The sequence below is a fragment of the Pavona decussata genome, unplaced genomic scaffold, assembly GCF_977016875.1.
Source record: "Pavona decussata unplaced genomic scaffold, jaPavDecu1.1 SCAFFOLD_302, whole genome shotgun sequence".
In the NCBI taxonomy this organism is placed as follows: Eukaryota; Metazoa; Cnidaria; class Anthozoa; order Scleractinia; family Agariciidae; genus Pavona; species Pavona decussata.
In genome coordinates, this window is record NW_028145698.1 from 1,487,380 (window position 1) to 1,508,651 (window position 21,272).

At 38.8% G+C, this 21,272-nt stretch overlaps 1 protein-coding gene, 1 long non-coding RNA gene and 1 pseudogene across 2 annotated transcripts in view; 1 reads left to right on the plus strand and 2 right to left on the minus strand.

Moving 5' to 3' along the window:
- Positions 1-5,368, plus strand: part of LOC146454408 (uncharacterized) — a 204,412-nt gene extending 199,044 nt beyond the window's left edge. The window contains exon 17 of the mRNA XM_085095547.1: positions 5,110-5,368. Within this exon, the coding sequence (XP_084951673.1) occupies positions 5,110-5,185 (76 nt within the window). The 3' untranslated portion in view covers positions 5,186-5,368. The remainder of the gene's footprint in view (positions 1-5,109) is intronic.
- A 5,054-nt stretch (positions 5,369-10,422) lies between these two features.
- Positions 10,423-13,062, minus strand: LOC146454416 (uncharacterized; annotated as a pseudogene).
- Positions 12,765-20,935, minus strand: LOC146454417 (uncharacterized). The gene is made up of 3 exons (XR_014859279.1): positions 20,041-20,935; positions 18,099-18,188; positions 12,765-13,381 (listed from the first exon to the last, which is right to left on the minus strand). It is a non-coding gene; the product is annotated as an uncharacterized LOC146454417 (long non-coding RNA).
- Between the last annotated feature and the right edge of the window lie 337 nt (positions 20,936-21,272).

A 21,272-nucleotide genomic window follows, 5' to 3' on the forward strand; every position in this document is an offset into this window, starting at 1 on the left:
AATAGCACCACTCGTCCACAGCTTCTCTTTATGACTTTCATCTAACGGATCAGCCCTGTTAGGACGGTTTCCTTTTCCTTTCCTTTTCCTTTTCCTTTGCTTTAGTTGCTTTCTTTTCACGCAAGCTTCTTCCTTAGATTTTCATCCTCACAGATGTTGAAAGACTCGTCGTCCTTTCTTTCGAGGAAAAATCTTCTTAAACCATTTTGGTAAGTGCTCAGGGTTGACGGCTCGTATTATTCGCCGAGCCTATCGTTTTTTGCATCTCGTATTTCGAGAAAGAAGTGTTTCAGCAGGTCGGCAGCGTTGGCTTTGTTGATGCTAATGTCAACTGCAGCTTCTGGCCATATCGATCATTGCACCAAGCTTGAAGGCGACGAGCAGCACTCAGTTCCTTTGACAGTTTTCTTCGAATTCGCGACGTGCTTTTTTTCTGAAACTCTTCAAACTCCTCGTCGTCTAAGATAACAATGCTACTTCTTTTCTTTCTTGGCTCAGTTTTAGGCTCAGTTTCGTTAGCTTTCGGCTCGCTATCTTAATTTAAATAATACCAGAAGAAATTATCATGCTAAGAGAAGACTTGCTAAACATGCAATGTTATTGTTTTCGCTAAAGAGCATAACCGTCAAATAAAAGTAGCAGGGCAACGGTTAGGGGTCTCAGCTTGCGGTCGACAAGGTCGCAGATCACAAGTCACGGGTGACTGGTATAAGAAAGACAGAAACATAGAGTGACCAAGAAAGCGACCTCCATATTGTCGCGTTACGCAATATCAATACACTCCGTAATGATTTCTCGCGGTCATTGCGCTTGTGGTCACTATCGACCTGGGTGAGAAATCCAAGAGGGTCCAAGAGAAACGCAAGGGCAGATGATGAGCCATGAAACATGTTAGTTGTTACTTAAGTTGTTAATAAAAACTAAAAAAGGAGTCTAAAATTTACGGGTCAGAAGACGTGGTCGTTTAAAAGTGTCCCCGTTCGTGTTGTGAAGTGTTTGGGGGCATGCTTTAGAACAAAAAAGTGGAAATTTATGGAGTTACTAAAGCGATTGAAAGACCTCTGGTTATATGTGATGCATGCTTAATGGATAAGCCTTCCCGCAGTGGACATGTCAACAGTATTTGGATGACAATTTTTTGACAAAAGGGGAAACGGGAGTTCGATGACACCGTTTATATCAATAAAAGAATCTTATTTTTTTTTGTCGTTGGCTGATAAGCTGCAATTTAATGATAAAAGAAGCAGAGACCGATACAACGTAGAATTACGGTTTAAAGGTTACTATATTTCGGCTGGCCAAACCAGCCTTCTTCAGGTATAATGAAAATTTACATTGGGACACACGCTTATGTAGCTGACAAATATTTGCGCAATAGCGGAACTACGTAAAACTAAATTGATTGACAGTAAATATGAAGCAAATGAAATAATAGTAACAAAAAATAAAAAATAATAAAAGGAAAAAGCTAGTACATTTCTTCGCGAATATTAAGGCCATGTGGAGAGAGTGTTCTGCCTTTTGAGATTAAAAAGGCTTCCCTGGCCTTATGGATTGAGTCTCGGTTAGAGTAGACTTTTTCTATGGGGATTAATTGCATGTCGTTAGCGGTGTGGTTAGGAGCGGTGAGGAAGTGTTCTGCGGCTGTGGTGGGTTTAGATTTAGTGTTAGGGTTATCTATGGTGCGGCGGTGTTCATTAAAGCGGTCTTTTAAGCGTCGTTTAGTCTCTCCTATGTATTGTAAATTACAGCGGTTACATTGGATCATGTAGATTAGATTTTTAGTTTCACAGGTCAGGTTAGATTTGATAGGGCGCGTTTCACCAATGGAAAAGAAGGTGTAGTTAGTGAGACCATCGGAAATGTATGGGCAAGTGGCGCAATTTTTACCGCAACGATAGGAGCCGGAAGAGAGTTGTGGGTGGGGATTAGTCGAGTTAGAAGAAAGTTTAGCCGAAACCAGTAAGTCACGTAGGTTAGGAGATCGTCTGAAAGCCACAACAGGCAAATTTGGAAAAACCTTTTTGCAGCGGTCAGACGAGTGCAGTAAATGATAATGTTTTTTTATGATGTTGGAGATGTGAGGAAGCGATGGGTTAAAAGTAGTAATAAAAGGTACACGCGTAGGTTTGTTCATGTCTTTAGTTTGTAAAGCGATTGGCGGCACGTTGTATTTGTTTAGTGACAAAGTTACGTTTGTAGCCTCGTTTGAGTAGGTATGTAGTAAGTTGTGCAGTGCGTATATTAAACGTTTCGTCAGTAGAACAAATACGTCGTAAGCGGAGTGCTAGACTGAAAGGAATAGCATTTTTTGTATGCAGGGGATGGCAAGATGAATACAGTAGATGTTGGTGTTTGTCTGTAGGTTTAGTGTACAGGTCAGTGCTGATGTTACCGTCGTTCGTTAAAGAAACATTAACATCAAGGAAAGATACGTTAGTAGAAGACTGCGAGCTAGTGAATTTAATGGTAGGGTGAATGTTGTTAAGATAATCGATGAAGATTTTTAAGTTATCCAGACCTTCAGTCCAGATCATAAAAATATCATCAATATAACGAAACCACATGTGAGGGTGAAATGGGGCATTTTTCAAAGCATTCGCTTCGAAATGGCCAAGAAAAAGGTTGGCAAAAGAGGGGGCCATTTTAGTACCCATGGCTGTGCCGTGGATCTGAAGGTAGTGGTTATCGTTAAAAGAAAAATTATTCATGGTAAGAATCATGCGAATGAGGTCACAGAGTGTGCCAGTGGGAATGTTACTATGAAGGCGAGTACGTAGGAAATGGTCACAAGCATTAATACCTTCGTTATGTGGGATATTAGTGTATAGAGACGAGACATCAAGTGTGACTAACAATGAATTAGAGGGTAGCTTACCGATGGTAAGAAGTTTGTTAAGGAAGTCATTAGTGTCTTTAACAAAGGATGGTAATTTGTGAACTAAAGGTTGAAGGTGATAGTCGACAAATTGAGATATGCGTTCGGTGGGATGGCTATTAGATGAAACAATGGGGCGTCCTGGGTTTCCGGGTTTGTGTATTTTGGGTAGTATGTAAAAGCGTCCTGGTTTTACGTCAGTTTGTATGAGGTATTTTCTAGTTTTCTCGTTGATAAGTCTGTCATGATACATCCTGTTAACATAAAAAGTTACACGTTTTTGTATGTCAGCAGTTCGTTCAAGCGTTTGTAAAATTTTGAGTCATTAAGTTGTCTGTTACATTCGTCGATGTACCAAGTTTTGTCCATAACAACAGTACCGGAACCTTTGTCAGCGGGTTTTATAATTATGTCTTGTCGTTGTTTAAGTTGGCTAATGGCCTGTCTCTCTGTAGCAGTAAGGTTGTCACGGATTTTGTTAGGTGTACCAGTAGTTATGTCAAGTTTAACAGCTTCTAAAAAAGTGTCAAGAGCTCGTTCTCTGTCTGTGGGGGGATTCCAAGTACTTTTGTTATGGAAAGGAGTGTCGTCTTTGTTAGCGTTCGCGCTGTTGGCCTTACGGATTGAGTCTCGGTTAGAGTAGACTATTCCTCACCGCTCCTAACCACACCGCTAACGACATGCAATTAATCCCCATAGAAAAAGTCTACTCTAACCGAGACTCAATCCGTAAGGCCAGGGAAGCCTTTTTAATCTCAAAAGGCAGAACACTCTCTCCACATGGCCTTAATATTCGCGAAGAAATGTACTAGCTTTTTCCTTTTATTATTTTTTATTTTTTGTTACTATTATTTCATTTGCTTCATATTTACTGTCAATCAATTTAGTTTTACGTAGTTCCGCTATTGCGCAAATATTTGTCAGCTACATAAGCGTGTGTCCCAATGTAAATTTTCATTATACCTGAAGAAGGCTGGTTTGGCCAGCCGAAATATAGTAACCTTTAAACCGTAATTCTACGTTGTATCGGTCTCTGCTTCTTTTATCATTTGTATTTTTTAAAGCCGATCAGATCTACAATTGATCCAACGTATACCAGCAGGATTATCGTCCACGGTTGTTGCATGGACTTGACTTGCAATTTAATGCCTTTTTTAGGGCCGGTTTACAAGCTACTACCTGTGACGGATTTGGCGGCACGAGTGTATCGGAAAACGAATCTCCTGTGTCTTTTGACAGACGATTTACAGCCAATGGCGTCCAGATTCTGGAAATATGTTGACGAGCACCAGTTTTCTTATTAAGTCGGCCAGACACTTTCGTACAAACTGCAATGTCAATAAAATTAAAAAAAAAAATCGGATGTTGTGATAGACGTACGATTTACACTGGGATACACCTGGCCTTAAGTTGAAATACCCTGACAATATTATAATTTTCTCAAAATTCGAACATTGTACATACAGTAGTTTTTGAGAAATTGAACTAGCCTTTAAAAAGTATGTACGCCTTTGTGGCTACTCTCTCTATCCAGCTGGCATAAGTTCTTGGTAAGATTTAACAACTAATGAAATCCTGTAACGTTGGGAGCAGCCTGCGTGTTAGGCTCTATAACAGGGGAGGGTGGAGGGAAATTAGTCACGTGGGAAGCGTGGGATCCGATGCTAGGATCGGTAAGACAAAGATAAAAAAGAAACACTGTATCGCAGCGTAACGTCCACCTTTATTACAACAATTTTACTTGAATTATATTTACAGTTCACAATTGTAAGCGTCCAAAGTGAAACTGTGAGCTTCTTGGGTCCTTATTGGTCGTCCGATGTAATGGCTTTTTTTCTGTAACGCGGAACTTGGAATGACGGTATATTCGCAGTTATAACGGATGACTTAAAACGTAGCGGTCTTTGCTCGTGATATCTTGAAGTAGAAAGTTTTTTCCCGCATCCAAGGGACTTGGTTTATTGACATATTTCAAACATTTCTGAGAAAAAACAATCATCAAAACTAGTCCCGCTATTCATAAGTATTCCAGTGTCTGATGAATTATGCATACATACTGCCTCTTTGGTTTTAAGTAAAAAGGATTTTGAAGCAGTCGGAAGAAACGACTATTTTATCGAATCACCCATCAACTGAAGCGGTCCTGTTTTTAAAAGTTTTAGCCAATAAAGTGTGTGGATATAATGTCAACTTACTAAGAACTTGGACAATCCTCATTTTCTTGTTGGTAGGTACTTGAGTAACAACCAGCTGAAGGAACTACCCAAAGGAGTTTTTGATAACAATAAAGAGCTGTACGAGCTGTAAGTATAACTACTCCTTTGTCTGTAAAACAAAACTCCAGGGGCTAGTGCTGCTTGCTGAGAAATATTGTGTTTATCTTTTTTTAAAGTATATTCTTGCGTGCAGCCTCAATTCAGTAACTAGGTGTGAATCAATTCTCAAATAAAAAAGTAAAAACTAGTTTGAAATGTAGTAGCAATTGATATTGAAAACGTCAGTGTTAACTCACTACTGACTAAACTATTTGAAAGATTTAGGTTTAAACAGTTCTTGTCTCATTTACAATTTGTTTCGTCGGTGTTGTTGTTGTTCAGTGTTTTTTTTTTATTCTCTCTTGCTCTTTTTTCTTTTTGTTTGTGTTTTTGTTTTGTCTTTCTGTTTTGGTTTTTACGCAAGTCAAAAGACGTGGTCATCTAGAAAAAAAAAAAGTGGAAATTTATTGAGCTGTGAAAGCAATTGAAAGATCTTTGCTTAGGTTTGAGGCGGAATTTATGAGCCTTCCGGCAGTGTACACGCAAACAGCCTTTTGATGATAAATTTGTAACCAAAGGGGAAACGAGAGTTCCATCACAGCATTTAGGTTAACAAAAGGATGTTTGTTTACATTCTTTTGCTGATAAGCTGCAATTTCATGCAGTCCGTAAGGACTGGGTTGCACGCTGCTACCTGTCGGCGAACTTCGCGGCCCGGCAATATCGGAAGACGAATATTCTCTGTATTTTGACACACGAGTTAGAGCCAAACGAGTCCTGATTCAGGAAATATGTTGCAGAGCACCAACTTTCTTGTCAAATCGAGCAGACTCTTTCGTACAAACCGCCCTAATACCAATCAAAGTTAAAATATATCGGCTGTCAAAATACGCGTACGATTTACGCTGGGATACACCTGCTATCATATGAACCGAATCTGAAATCTTAGAATTCCCTGAAAATTCGAACGTGTTATACATAAAGAAGCTTTTGAGAAATTGACGTTTTGAACTGTGACAGTCTATCCTTTACAAAGTATGTACGTCCTTTGTGGCAACTCTTTCCCTCCAGCTGGCGTGTGTTCGTTGTAAAATTTAACAGCTGGTGAAATCCTGTGACGTTAGGATTAGCCTGCGTGTTAGGCTGTTGAACAGGGAAGGATAGGAACTGATATTTGAAAACGCCAGTGTTAACTCACTACTGAACAAACTATTGGAAAGATTTAGTATTACACTGTAAACATTACTTGTCTCATTTACAAGTTGGTATTAATGTTGTTTAGTGTTTCTTTGGTTTTTTTGTTTTGTTTTGTTTTATTTTGTTTTTCTTTTTTTGTATTCTCTACATTCTAGTCCCCAGAGCCTCCTGTCTCTCTTAGCCGGCGGGGCGTTTGCACGAGGGTAAGGAGGTTCTGGGGACACAGGGTTTTACCATGTGTAGTTGTTATAATCAAACGGTTTTAATTAGAAACCACTCTGTCATTAGTTCCGTGAAGGAAACACGTTGTGGAGTTGGCAAAAGTCTTTAGAGTTTTTATCGGGAAGGGAAGTTTTGCTCGATGATAATTTCCTTAAAAGAGCTTAACTCTGTCAACTTTGTTTTCAGAAGATAAAAAAATTTACGAATTGCAGTCTTTAATGAAAAAGAGTCTATCTTCGCAGGAGCTTTCGTTGACTGAGAAAAAAGTGAAAGAGCTCTCAGTTTTACGCCATTGAATGGCTAAATTTCCCGAGCCTATTGGTGCAAAGTGCTTCACACCCAAGTGACGATCACAAATGGCTGAAGCATTCCCCACAAATTTCTAACTTGGAATAAAGTACAGTAAGGGACACCTTCTCTCTCAGCTCCTTTAGCTTTGCGATGTAAGGCGGCAAGAGAGGCTCTATTTCATCATGTCGGTATCCAGCAGCAGTGTAAAGTATGTTCTTTCTATTTGAGTTCACTGCAATGACATGCAGATGACTGTCTGTGGCTGTCTGTGTAACCATAGGTACATTTGGAAACATGGCACTTAGCATACCTAGGAACAGGTCTAAAAATAATTATTTCCCTATGAGTATTATTAATTATTAACAATGTTTAATATGCAGTTGTTTTGCAACATCGATTTTGATTGTTTTTTTTTGGGGGGGGGGGGGTGGTGGCGGTATTTGGGAAATTACCTACTTGAAAGTGGAAGAGGGCAACACAAATAATTTACATGTGCACTGTCATCCCTTCATACCTAATACCTGCTTAGTCTGAAATGTCAGCCGTCTCCTGCCCCTAGGGGGAGGAGAAGGCTGACATTTCAGACTAATACCTGCTAGGATTATCTTTGAGACATAAAAAGAGTGTCACTGAAAATATGAAAATTCCTTAAAATTGTATTTTATGTCATAATAGAAATTGCATTCAACATTTGGTAATTTTTTTAGAACAACTTCTTTTTAATTTACTTAAGGATGGTGCCTACTAATAAAGAAGTATTTTTGTTTTGTTTATTACTATGCTGGGAAAGCAGATCTTAGCAAGATCTGTTGAAATCCAAAACGAAAATTGGGGGTAGCCACACATTTTCTTGAAATAATAAGCAACAATTATTCTAAAAAAAAAAACAGTACTATACAAATAAAAACAGCACGAAAAGGCAGATTTACTACACTTAAGTACACGCCGTAAAGTTACGTAAAGCTGTAAACCGAACTTTACGCAACTTTACGCATTCTCGTAAAGTTGCGTAAAGCGTAAGTCCGTAAAGCTCTGTTAAGGAGTCGTTGAGGTAAAGTAAAGTGCCGCCTTTACGACGTCCTACTTAATGTGCCGTATTTTTCGATTTTAATTTCTTCAATACAAATGCAGACAAATACTAGTCCAGTTACTAGATAGCCTTCCAAATCGAAGGAGAATTGCAGACTGAGAAATTTTTGGCGAAGTCGTCTTTATCGGTAAAGCCTTTGCAGTTACTCGATGTAACTGTGATATACCTAGAACTGCGCTACGTCACTAATTCTTCTTTGAAACGAGACATTATTTTACCGCGCGTTTTTGGATTTAGTGCTTGTATTTAACAGTGTTTGGAAATTTTAGCGCTTTTTAGAAGACTAAGCGTTAACTTTTGGACAAAACAGAACAATGACGAAATAGCAAATTTACAAATTTTTGAAGGGACCGTAAATTTGCGCAAAGCTGTACATAAACTTTACGCGTCTTTACGTAGCCTCTTAAAGTTCAATGTTTATGAAGTAACGTAAAGTAAAGATGAGGTTGAAGTCGTTAACAAAGGGACTTAAAGATCAGATAAAGACTCTTGATTGGCTGCATTCTTAAACACAATCAGGAGTTTCTACTGCTTGCCCGTCCCATTGTCCCTTTGCCAAGAGTACTCTTTATATTGAATTTGAATATTTGAAACTTTTTGTATCGCCGCAACAGAATTCACATTTGATATTCGGGCACCGAATGGAGTTATTTGATCTTTTTGGTTTTAAAGTCAACGGGCCTTTGGAGCAAGAGTAATACTCGGATGAACAAAGTATGGGACGATCTTATGAACGGTCACAAATATAACCAAAATTCTTCGCCCGAGCTTCACAGGGTTAGGATGACGAAAACACACGATAGCACGGTGATGTGGTACGCTGAAATGGTTACAAAGACAGTGAGGAGTTTGGCCGCGTGTTTTCAGCATTAAGTTACATTAAAAATTAACGAAATAAAGCTGGTCATGATTTTTAAATCAGAGCTCGAAACAATGTGCAAATATTCTCAAAAAGGCAGAAAATGGATGGAAAATGAATCCAACAAATATCAATAGGAGATTGATTTTAGACGCTGCGAACTGTTTCCAAAACTGAAGCCGGTCCCGTCATGACATTCCTCACATTCAGAAATGTGAGGAAGCGCTAACGTCAGCGATTCAAAAAGAAGTAATGGGATTTTATACAAAAATGAGAAAAACGATAAACTCTGCAGTGTAGAACTTCTAATACTCACAGGGAGACAATGTGATTCTAAAGGCCGCGTATTTACAATCCAATAAAAACCTTTTATTTTAAAACATCTAACTTGTAGGGTAAAATTTTACAGTCCTAAATCTGGTCAAGTCAACAACCTACACCCTAGTCTACAGTAATAGTTTTGCAATTAGACATAATATACTGAGACGTACTGGCGTCTCAAGAGGCACCAACCCCCTCCTCCCCCCCCCCCCCCCCCCGCCACTCTTTCCCCTTAGGAGGGCCTGAAACTCAGGTTAAAAAAGGCATGGACGTGCGAATGAAGAGGTAGTTGAATACACAAAAATATCCATAGGTCTAACCAAGCCAGGACAAAAAAACACCTACGTATAACAAGAAAAATAGCAAGTTTAAAACTGATCCCAAAAAGTCCTTGGCACTATTGTAATTTCTAACCCTAAAAATCCTTCCTTTGAGGGCACACCCCCCAAAGTAAAACAATTTTTCCTAGTCTTTAAAATAAACACAATAATAAGATCCTAATTACATATATATTGAGCTAAGTTGTGTAACTCCATACAAGAGTGTCACATTTTTCAATTAACAATCTGTAGTATTACAGAAAGAATTGTATAAAGCATGCCATCGTTTTTTTAGATAAATAATAAACCTTTTGTTCTTTAACAGAAGCTAAATTGTATTGTTTTATTTAAAGAGTACTTAAGGAGTAATAACGTTAACCTGAGCTTGAGACTTAGACCTGAGTTACGGTGACTCAAAATGGGTAAACAACTGCTACTCTTATCGTGGTATGATATCAATTTGAAAAACTGGTATCAGCCCACTTTGATGCATTCAAAGAAGACCTATATTGTCTACTCCATTCTTTTTAAATAGGTCCAGCTTAACAAGTGTCTCATGGGGAAGACTCTTACCTACAGAACTGCTGTAGCTAATAGTATTATGTCATACTTCACTATTTTGTAGCATTTTCTAAAGTACATGTACCTAGGCAAGACGTCCTAGAGCAAACAAATCTAACTTTCAAAAATTGCCATTGGTCATGGCCGGCTAAGGCATTTTACAATGTCTAGTCGGACAGGTGTGTGGCTTTCTCCCACGTCCTTGCAAATTATTTCCTTTCTGCGATGTAACCGAAATGGATAGACCAAGATGAAAGACAGAAAGAGACCTAGGAACTAGGCTACATTTAGCCCTCAACTGGCTAAACTCAAAGGAAGGGAGGTAGATTACCCACCTTTTTCTCCAAATCAGAGAGAATCCAGCCTTTGACCTCAGTAATTACTGTTAATAAAGACAAAAATGCTACAAAATAGAAAATGTGAAATACATTGTGCTTATTCACATCATGGAAATTCTAATAATTGAACACGCCATGTTGTGCATATTGACAACTGTGAACTCCTTTTCAAGGCGAAGTGTGTCCATGCAAAAGTTTTTTTTTTATCTAGCCAAATGGCCTAGCTAGACCAAATATGATTGTGAATAGAAAACTTTCGAATCTTTCTGATGCAACAAACATGACCAAACAGCTAATCTGAATTTCCAAGATATGATCTTAAGCAATGTTTCCTAGTAACAACATCATAATTTACCTACATTTAAGAATCTTCCTCTTGATAATGCTTCATGGTACATATAGAATTACATGTAGCAGAAAGTGCGCTGGATTGGACACACTATCTGCTTCTTAACTCCATTAATTTTCTCATATGCAGCAGCAGACTTACAATGGTATCTTTGCACAGGCATAAAGTTTGCAGGTCCAGGTTGATTGAAAGTTCTCAATTCCCAGATCTCCACAGGGCGACGATAAAGTTCTCTCTGCAAATCCTCTTTGTACCAGTTGACACATGCAAAAACATGCTTCCGGTAGATATCCCCTTCGAATTGGATGGTGCTCACTACGAAAAATTTTACAAAGCCAGGTCTTATCGCTGCTGTAGGTTTAATTTGACCATCACGATCTGCCCATGAAGCCATCACCCTTGGTGGTCGAAGGGACCTGCATTCCAACATAGAACCAATCTTCTCTCCAGCTAATATGACAGAACTATATTTTCTACACATTTCACTGACCATGCCCTGTTCTATGTGCTTCTCAGGGTACATAGCTTGGTAGGTTTCTGCTAGGAGCTGGTGATCATCAGAATCCAAAGGGATCAATTGATATGAACTTGGCAGCTTAAGGCAGCTTATGTCTGACCAGTCAATGGTGCCCAGTTGTCCATGAGCTGACATATGAAACAACACTGATGATCCAATGGGTATGCTTACAGGCATCTGTGATGTTTGGTACTTATTGAAGAAGGGAGTGAAAGTTTCACTGTGTTCCTCAGGTAAGGCAGCATTCAAAACAAATTGCTCTGAAAGAAACTCCCTCATGAGTTGGATTTCGATTGACCTGTTGTTAGTGGCAGTACTACCAAGGATGCCATTGTAGCGTTCGAAGGCAAAGCACCAAAAGCTGTAGACAGGGCCATAGTCTTCAAAACACTCCTTCAAGTGGCAATCAGGAGATGCATATTTATACCAACATCATTCTTTCCATATAGTTCCTCAAACTGACGGTAAAACTTAAGCAAAAGCAAGTCAGCTTTGTTTAGATCATTTTGTGAAAGAACTGGAACAGTGAGAAGGCGACATGCCCTTACGAAGGAATGCCAACAGTTCAAATGCTCATTTGGTAGCAGACCATTAGTTGAGTAGATGATTGTGCAGTTTTTCCAATGTGAAGCTTTGTATTTCCTATGGTTAGAGGCAATCTTATGTGGTAATCTTCCAAAACCAGTTCCTACACTATACATCCAGCTTGTTAATCCTCTCTTTAATAAGTTTAAGCTTGCCTTTTATAAGAAGGTCTTTCTCTACCCAAAGCTGAAACATTCTCTTAGCAGTTCCAAGAAAAAGATTGTGCATTGGGTCAATCACAGTAAAACGAACTGCATCAAAATATTCTAGTTCAAGGAGCACACTAAAATAACAACCATATCGTGTTGCAAGTTTCTCATGCGTTGTCTTGTTTACTGCCTCCTCACCATGTGTGCATATCTTTGGTGTACATGTAAGTCATTACATCGTCTTCGCCAGTGTTCTCTGTCAAATCCAGAGAAATCCCTTCCAGTCTTGACAGACCCGGGGAAGCTTTTAAAACATTTGGAGCAAGCCCTTTCAGCTAAATGGCCTCTAAAACCACAAAGTTTCCTACCAGCTGGTAATATGTCAGATGCTGCCAAAAGAATTGCACCACGGAATACAAGAGGAATGTGACTCAGACATGAATGGAGCCGTATCCCTTTCCAAAGGACTTGCATCTCATCTACTTAAGGCTTTAAAAATGGGTTTATACTCTTGGGCATAGTTTCCATATCTGGTATGACACCTACAAGAATTACATTGACTCCCACTTAAAGCGCTCTTCCCTTGGTAAGTTAAGTAGGACTAAGTAAATTACTCCCACTGAAACATCACTCCATCTTGAAAAAGGCTGAAACCAGTCCACATTTAAGCCAAATGCTAAACTTCTTGGTGATTTTAAGAAGTCTTGTCCTTTGAACGTTACAAAATCCTTCCATACTTGGCCATCATAAATATCACTGATAAGCCCATTTGTAACTTCTCGCTGTCTCCAATGCTCACACTTGTCGGCAAAGTTGGGCCTTTTCAGCAATGAAGGTCTCAAGCTGGTTTATCACGCTGTTAAAACAGTACACTTTAAAAGGATAAAAACATTCCTTTCCGTTTGACAGCACAACTCTTTTTGCCAGCCTCACTCCACATTCCCTTGCTCCCTTACCCTTCTTAAAAGCTTTGTGCGTACAGCACTTTGCAACAATCCTTCCTCCAATTTGTTGAGTGCAGTCACCAGGGTCATACAGGGATGAGCAGTTGGGACACACCATGTATTTAACAAAATCATCACGGTCAAGTTATCTAGTTGTTGTAGTACGTAAAGGGAAGTTGGGAACATAGTGCAGAATTTAACAAGATATTCACAATGACATGTTGTGCCAACCAGATGCAAGAACTGAAAAAGGAAACGAAGAAGCCATTCAAGCCCATTGTTGCTAATTTTGCAATTTGCTTGCCAGAGAAGGATAAAAAGAACGAACTGGTCAATGGAGCAGGGATGTCATTTTCTTGGAGACTGTAGACTTGTCACGTGGTTCTGGGAGAGGCTGTTCTTTGCCTAAGTCATCAAGAATTGCCTCAGGAAAATCATCCCAAAATTCAGGCTCTTCATCTTCTGCATTTTCTTCCTCATCCACATTTTGAGCATCTTTCTCATCCTGTAGAAAAAAGGATAACTGTCTTTATTACATAGGGGGCAAAGTTACTAAATGCGAATTGGCCGAAACAGAGGGCATTTTCTTGCCACTGATTATCTAAGCACCCAATTTCTACATTTAGTTGGTTTCTTCATTTTGTGCTACGGCAACAATGACTTCTTTCAGGTTCTTTGGGGTTTGACTTTTTAAGCCAGATTGTGCCAAAAAAATACTTGGAAATTAAGTGCTACAGCAACAAAGGAAATTCCTCAAAGTGAACTTTCATTTCTTACAAGAAACAGCAAAAAATTATTTGCTGCACAACTAGGCAATTTGCAAAAACTTTGAAAATACATATGAAAATGAATCCTTAAGAGCAATTCTCCAGGAAAGTGAAGCAAAGTTGGAAATGATAAATTTTAACCCCTCTTCAAATTTTGTGTGTAGGTAGGTTACCTTGGGGGATAAACAAAAACAACCATATTTGGATCGGCAGATGTATTGTTGCCATGGTAACTGCACTATATGACGTTGGCCTTTGGACCATGTTTTGAGCAAAAGTTCCACTCTCAAAAAGTAAAAGTAAACGAGTCTGGTTCTCGGTTGCATGTGAACCAATTCAAATGAAATTCATACAGATGGTAGAACCACTCTCTCAGTTTATAAAATTTCCTGTTACAATAATTTGGGTTTTATAAACAAGAGGAAAATGCTCGTCCTACTATGTTCCCTGTCAGCCATTTAGACAAGCAGGAAAAACAAGCACAACGATCATCGTTATTTCTCCGAAAGTATTCTTTCCACATAAACCAAATTAGCAACAGAGATTACATAGATATTGACGTTTCTGAATATCATAAAATCAATTTGGGGAAAACTATACTCTGGCCATGGGTGCTGAAGACACCTGGGACAAATAGCAAAAAATTGCAAAATTGGTAATTTTGAGAGCTCTAGTATTTAGCTCAAACAGGCTTTAGAGAGAGAAAATCAGCTTCAAAAGTATCTTTTATCATCTTGCCTGCTACCTACATTTAGTAAATAAGGTTTTGGCCAACAAGTTTGATGAAATATAAATTGATACAAAACCTACCTTGAGGGTTTTGGGAATTTCTTCAGGATGCTTTCGTCGCGTGGTTCTCTCCAGTATCTCTCCTTCGCACGTTCCGTCTTTTTGATCAAATCTAGCGCAGACTCACAGTTACATGTACTCCCCTCGAATATCCAGTTTGCTGTGTTTCAGACCAGGGATGATGATACAAGTAGCGCGCATACACTTGACAAAGAATAGTTGACAAAGTCCAAAACATGGTCGTAATGCTTGCGATTTCTGCCGTCGAGCACCTAACTTCATCAATATTATTCAGCCAGGAAGTACAGTAAATGTGTTGAGATCGATGTACAAAGCAAATGCATACCTTTGAACAATTCCAAAGTAACGTCTTTGGCTAAAATCGAGTCAGATATTCCGATAGTCGACAGGCCAAGAATGGTAAATAAACTGAACGCATAGGCCAGAAGTCCGAGAAGCACGACTGCTGACCGGATGTAACACAATGTAATGGGATGTAACACCGGATGTACGTGTAATGATATCCTCTTGTAATGGGGTTGTTTCACAATGGCAATGGTGAAGAAAGCCAAAATAAAAAAAAACAAAAACAAAACAAAACAAAAAGAAAACAGAATAACCGAATGAAAACAAAAACAAAGGAAATGAAGCTGAACTGAAGCTTGGGTGAAAATTGAACGCATGATCATAATAGCCGCACCCCCCCCCCCCCCTAAAAAAAAAGGTTGCTCTTTAGACTGTGAAAATAATGCAATTACAAATTCATTAATGATAAACTATTCGTGACAAGAGAATGAAAAATTCGCGCGTGAAATCTGATAATTATTTACCTCCACGGCAAAGAATAAGATCCATTTCGTCGCTGATTTCATCACGGTTTATACTAAGTCCGTAGGCTTGCACGTGCCTGGAAATATCCCTTTGACATTGACTGAGTTTTATATTGTTTCCACTGCACTCACAAACCGAAACGTCCCTTTTGGGATTTGAAAGAGACCAACTTTCCTTTGTCCCGACCAGGATATCGCCCGACGATATGCAAATTTCCCTTACAGTGTTTTGATCGACGGCACAAATTTACGTCCGGTCACCCCTCCCCCCACCAAAAAAAAACAACAGCAAAAAATAAATAAATAAATAAACAAACAGAAAGAATGCCAAAATTTGGGCAGGTATAAGGTACTGAATGTGAAAATTTATCGGCTTGAAGAGGACTTATTTATTTCTGGAGCAGAGGTGGGTCAAAAATTCCAACTTTGTAACTTCTAATGTGTACGCTAATGCCCCAGATCAGCGACGTATCTTACATGCAGGCCATCCTTAACATCCAATAAGCAATGAATTAAAAACAAACAAACAAACAAACAAACAAACCCAGGAAACATGGGCGGCTTATGTGGTTGCGTAAAACGATTAGTGAAGCGCTTTTGTTTTGTCCTGTTTATTCACCACTGTAAAACAGTCATAAAAGCGGATCAAAAGTCGTCCTTTTATCCCCCTATCAATGATATATTGTACCAAAAATATCTAAAGAAGAGATAATGCCATTGCGACAATTAGCCAAAGCTACAAAAACAAACAAACAAAAAGCGCGTATATCGCATTTAAAACTACATCCGGTCTGCAGTTTTGCTACTCGCATTTCCGGTCTACATACGTTTGGTCGTAAACAGGTCGTAAACAACGATTTCTTCGCTTCTCAACCATGCACCACGGAATGTACGGCTCGATTTAGCCAAAGACGTTATTCAGAATCGTCGCAAACATGCATTTGCTCAGCTGTGATCTTGATGCATCTATTTAACTTCCTGGATGGATTGTATTGATGAATTATTTCGATACTCGACACACGACTGTGTTTGTCCTGTTCGACTGTTCTTTATTCGGGTTAATGCATCATCATCTAAGGCTAGGCAGTTAGATTTGTCCTTTCCGCTAGAGTCTCTGCAAGATTTGGTCAAGAAAATGGAGCGAGCGAACTGAGGAGAGACCCATCCTATATGACAAAAGCATCCTGAAGAAATTCCCACAAGTTGCAAGGTAGGCTTTGTTTTAATTTATATTTCATCAAATTCATTGGCCAAAACCTAATCAATCAAATGTAGATAACAGATAAGATGAATGAAAAAACCTCTGAAGCTGATATTCTCTATCTAAAGCCTGTTTGAACCAAATACTGGAGACCTCAACATTTCCAATTTTGCAATTTTTTGCAACTTGCCTCGGATGTCTTCAACACCCATGGCCAGAATATAATTTTCCCCAAATAGATTTTATAATATTTATAAACTTCAATATCTATGTAAGCCCTGCTGCTAATTTGGTTTTTAGGTGGAAAGAGTACTTTCGGAGAAATAACGAATATGGTTGTGCTTGTTTTTCCTTCTTGTCAAAATGGCTGACAGGCAACATAGTAATACGACCAAAGTCTTCTTGATTATAGAACCCAAAATACTCTAACAGCAAATTTTATAAACTGGGAGAGTGGTTCTACCATCTGTATGAATTTCATTTGAATTGGTTCACATGTACTCGAGAACCAGACTCCTTTATTTTTACTATTTGAGAGTGAATTTTTCGGTCAAAACATTGACCTCAGGCCGACGTGATCAAGTGCGGTTTCCATGGCAACGACACACCTGCTGAACCAAATATGGCTGTTTTTGCTTATCCCTCCAGGTAACCTACCTCCACACAAAAAATGAAGGGGGGTTAAAAATTTTCATTTCCAATTTTGCTTCACTTTCCTGGAGAATTAATGCTCTTAATTCTACTCGGCCTCTGATGCGATTACATAACATTGCATTGGTGTACTGCAATAATTAATTTTTTTTTTTTGTTAAAATCACTCAAAAGAAGACAATGAAGTTTGAGTGATTTGAATGAAATATACAAATGTTATTAATAATAATTTGCCCTGAGTTTTGGAATTCTCTTAACATTTATGTCTTTATCTGAGCAGGAAAATAACATTTTCTGTAGGATTATTCAAGTTGAGTTTCCGATGTTCTCTTTTCCAGTCTAGTAATCACAGCGCTCCTCATGAGACTTTCGCCGCATTCAGACTAGGTGTTTAGGTAACATTCTTTGGAACAGGCAATAGTCTGAACATACAGACCATAGCTTTTATTTGGTGCCCAAGTGAAAATCTCAGTGCCATGATCAAGCACAGGTAGTACAATGACACAGGTCATTAGCATGGGTACTGGTCTGTCAGTTGCCATGCTTTTCCCCTGTGCTTCCCGACAGTAAACAAAATGGAGATTGTTATATTGACAAATAAGAATATGACTGCTCCTTGGGCACCAAGGATTAAGTGGCTGGGCACAGGGCCCTGGCATGGTCACCTAGTCTGAACAGGGCCTTAGTACTTAGTACATGTACTAAATTTCCGCCCCACCTCCAAAAAGAATAAAAATTTCTCAAGCTCTGCTTCATAGCAAAAGTCTACAAATCTAAAATAATATATGTATTATTCCGAAGAGATTATACAAGGTCGTTACATAATGTACTTTATAATAATAATTATTACTTTCGTTCCTTTCTTTAGCCTTGGAACTAGTTCTTGTACAATGTAACTCTGCTCTCAAGAAGACTTTTTTTTTTTACCTATTTCAGTTGGTGATCAACAAGCATTTAATTAACATTTGTAATAATAACACTAACCTCTACAGATTTTTGTGATTCCATATTTGGAGAGTTTGTTTCGTGATCAGGCACACCAGAACTGCTTTCAGAATGCTCAGCACTGGAAGACTCTGAAGATAAACCAGTCAAAAAAAGAGTGCAAAATTAAACCTTGACATAAATCAACTTTGTTTAATGAGGGTGACACTTAACAGTCTGAAAACTGGCAAACCTGTGGCCCTTGGATTCCAGATTGAATTGGAATTTGGAAATGTTGGATTTTGTGGAGGGAGGAAAACCAGAGAACCCGGAGAAAAACCCTCAGAGCAAAGACGAGAACCAACAACAAACTTAACCCACATGACGTCGAGTCCGGCAATCGAACCCGGTTCACATTGGTGGGAGGCAAGTGCTCTCACCACTGTGCCATCCCTGCTCCCCCATTTCTTATCTAGTCAAAATGTAATATAATCCCAGCCTTCTTGTTAAGATTAGTAAAAGGAGGTAATTTTAATTTGTAATAGCAAGTGGATGCCACCTTGTTAATGTCTCTCAGGGAATGATACGAATGAGATAGCCACAGGAAGGATAGAAACCAAACATGAGCTTCAGCATGGTTTTTGACCAAAGAAATATGCTCAAACCAAGAGTGATTTCTTTACAGGCAATGGCTTTCAAAGTGGTATTATCTGCTGGACGGTTTAATACTATTTATGAGAAGGAAATTCCCAAAACAACAATGAGTGTTTTCAAAATAAGATGAATTTTGAAAGCAGTTTCAATAATTTTGGACACAGTTTTTCACAATAGTCGGTACAAAAGCACAATGTCACCATGCGCATAAGCCTGCAGAGTGGCTAGATTTGGGAATGTGTTTGGGATCAGAAAAAGAACAGATATTCGTTCTCTCTTGGTTTCAGAAGACTGATTTTATTATAAAATGGAACACCTTGTGGATCAGTTCTCAATTTTTAACAAATATGTTTTCATTTAATTAAAATAATACTGTGGAACTCAGAATGGAAAGAAATATCCCTGCCAAAATAGAGGACATGGAGGTCTTCTAGGAAACAAAAATTCATTTTGCATTCAGACTTGAAAGAATCTAAATTCTGCTTAGAAATCAAAACCAAGCCTCGGACTTCAAACAGATTTTACAAGACCTGGTAAAACACCACAGTATGAAAACTTTCTGTTTTGTTTCAAAATATTTTGATATACATTTTTTTTACTGTAGTGTAAGTGATCTGATCATTTGAGGCAAAATTCTTTAACTGCTGTAATTAAGCCTCACAATTACTTTAAGCCCAAGCAATTGCTTTGAATAGTGTCTGTGTAAATTATGTGTGTGTTTGAATGCACGCAATAAAATTGCTCATTGTTAGAACTACTTCCAAAAGCATAAGTATTGTTTATTTGAAAATTTTTGGCTGGAAAAGCTTTTGTTAATTATTCTATTTTTGGTAAAAAGCAACATGTAAGCATTGACAAGTTATAGTTGTTGTGCTTTCCTGAGTACAAGCTGTCTTCCATTACAGTACCGCTCAAAAGTAAGTTACCAGTCTCGTCTTGTTTCTCACGAGACAAGAGTTGCGTTTCTCAATACGAGAATCTCGTCTCGCGAGAATCACTGAGATTCTCGCATGAGATTCTATCCGTGCCATTTTTAAAACAGCCCATGCCAACAGTGGATAATTCGGTCAACATGTATGCACCAACTAAGTGGTTATTTTTACAGTCACTCATTAAGATGCCCTGGTTACCCATAATGCACTTGATTTGATCAGAAAGTGACCTTGGACCAGTGACCTGCTTGTTTGTTTGTTAAAGATTTTAGATTTTGCCAGTTTAAATTTATCAATCAGTTAGCAAACACGTAGGCCTGTACTTTCCAAAAGGTACGTAACACACCTACTGTGAATTTATCATAATTATCAAGCACAAGTGTTCAGCAACTTCAAGAAGTTCATGACATGCTTACCAGTTCCGGATTTTGTTCAGCCATAGTTTCATCTTCAGACGAATACGCTGATCAAAAGGGATCTGGCATAGAATAGGCCGCCGTGGCTGGTCCATCGCCCCAATTTTTAAAAGCTTCGTTGAAATACAATTGCTTATTCCTGAAAAACTGGCTTTTCGACACAGTTTCATTGCAATGTTCACAGAAAAGTTTCTCCTTGTGCCTAGACGATTGAGAGCGCCGCTGAGATCCCGCACAAACTCCACGCATATTTTTTCCTGTTCCACTGGAAAGGAAATAGCCCGTGTTCGGAATCGAAGCCACAACCACTGCAAAATCAAGAATCGGTGAATTCTGCTCAGTGCGGTTTTCCAGTTTTCACTAAGCTAAGGGACTGGTCATAAAGTACCGGGGGGGGTGGGCTGGAAAAATTCATTTTTACGAAGGCTAGTTTTGTGTGACCCACCCTCATATTTTTGCAGAATAATGCATGGCCCACCCATATTTTTCAGGTAAAAAATGAAATGACCCACCCCTAGTAAATAAAGGTAAGACTATACATAAAACTAGACAAATTAGAGGACAAGTATGATAGAGGAAGGAGCACACATGCACAAAGTCTTGTTTTTGAAGTTTATCATTGCATGAGATCTATTTTTGTTGAAATACCTGAAATGATTTTGAGAAGATAATGTGCATCTAATATGTATCATTAATAACCACATGGAATCATAGTTGTTCATTTTAATGGATGCGAGTGAACTTGCCCTTTTCTTGATAGAATGTGTAGTTCCAGAAAATATCCTTACCCCACCCATGGAGGGAATTCAAGATTCTGGAGGGGATGGTGGTAAGAGAAAGAACAAAATTACAGAGATTGTATGAAAGAAACTTGGAAGTTCCTGGCGGTAGGGCGTCCTTTTATAAATTCCCTCTTTGATGGGGGATGGATATTTTCTGAAACTACACAATTATAATTTGTGCTTTTACTGTTAATACATTTCACAGTTTTACTGGCAAAAGGCACCATTTGATGCAAAACATGTGCAAAAATATTATGTGCCCCACCCCTTTAATGATGCATGGTTTTTGCTAGCCCACCCCTTTTTACATGCATGAAAACAGTGACCCACCCCCCCTTTTTTTCCAGCCCACCCCCCCCTGTACTTTATGACCAGTCCTGCTACTACTACAGGGAACGATTTTCACCGCGCTGTTTCCCAGGTAACAGCCTCGTCATCATGAGATACACT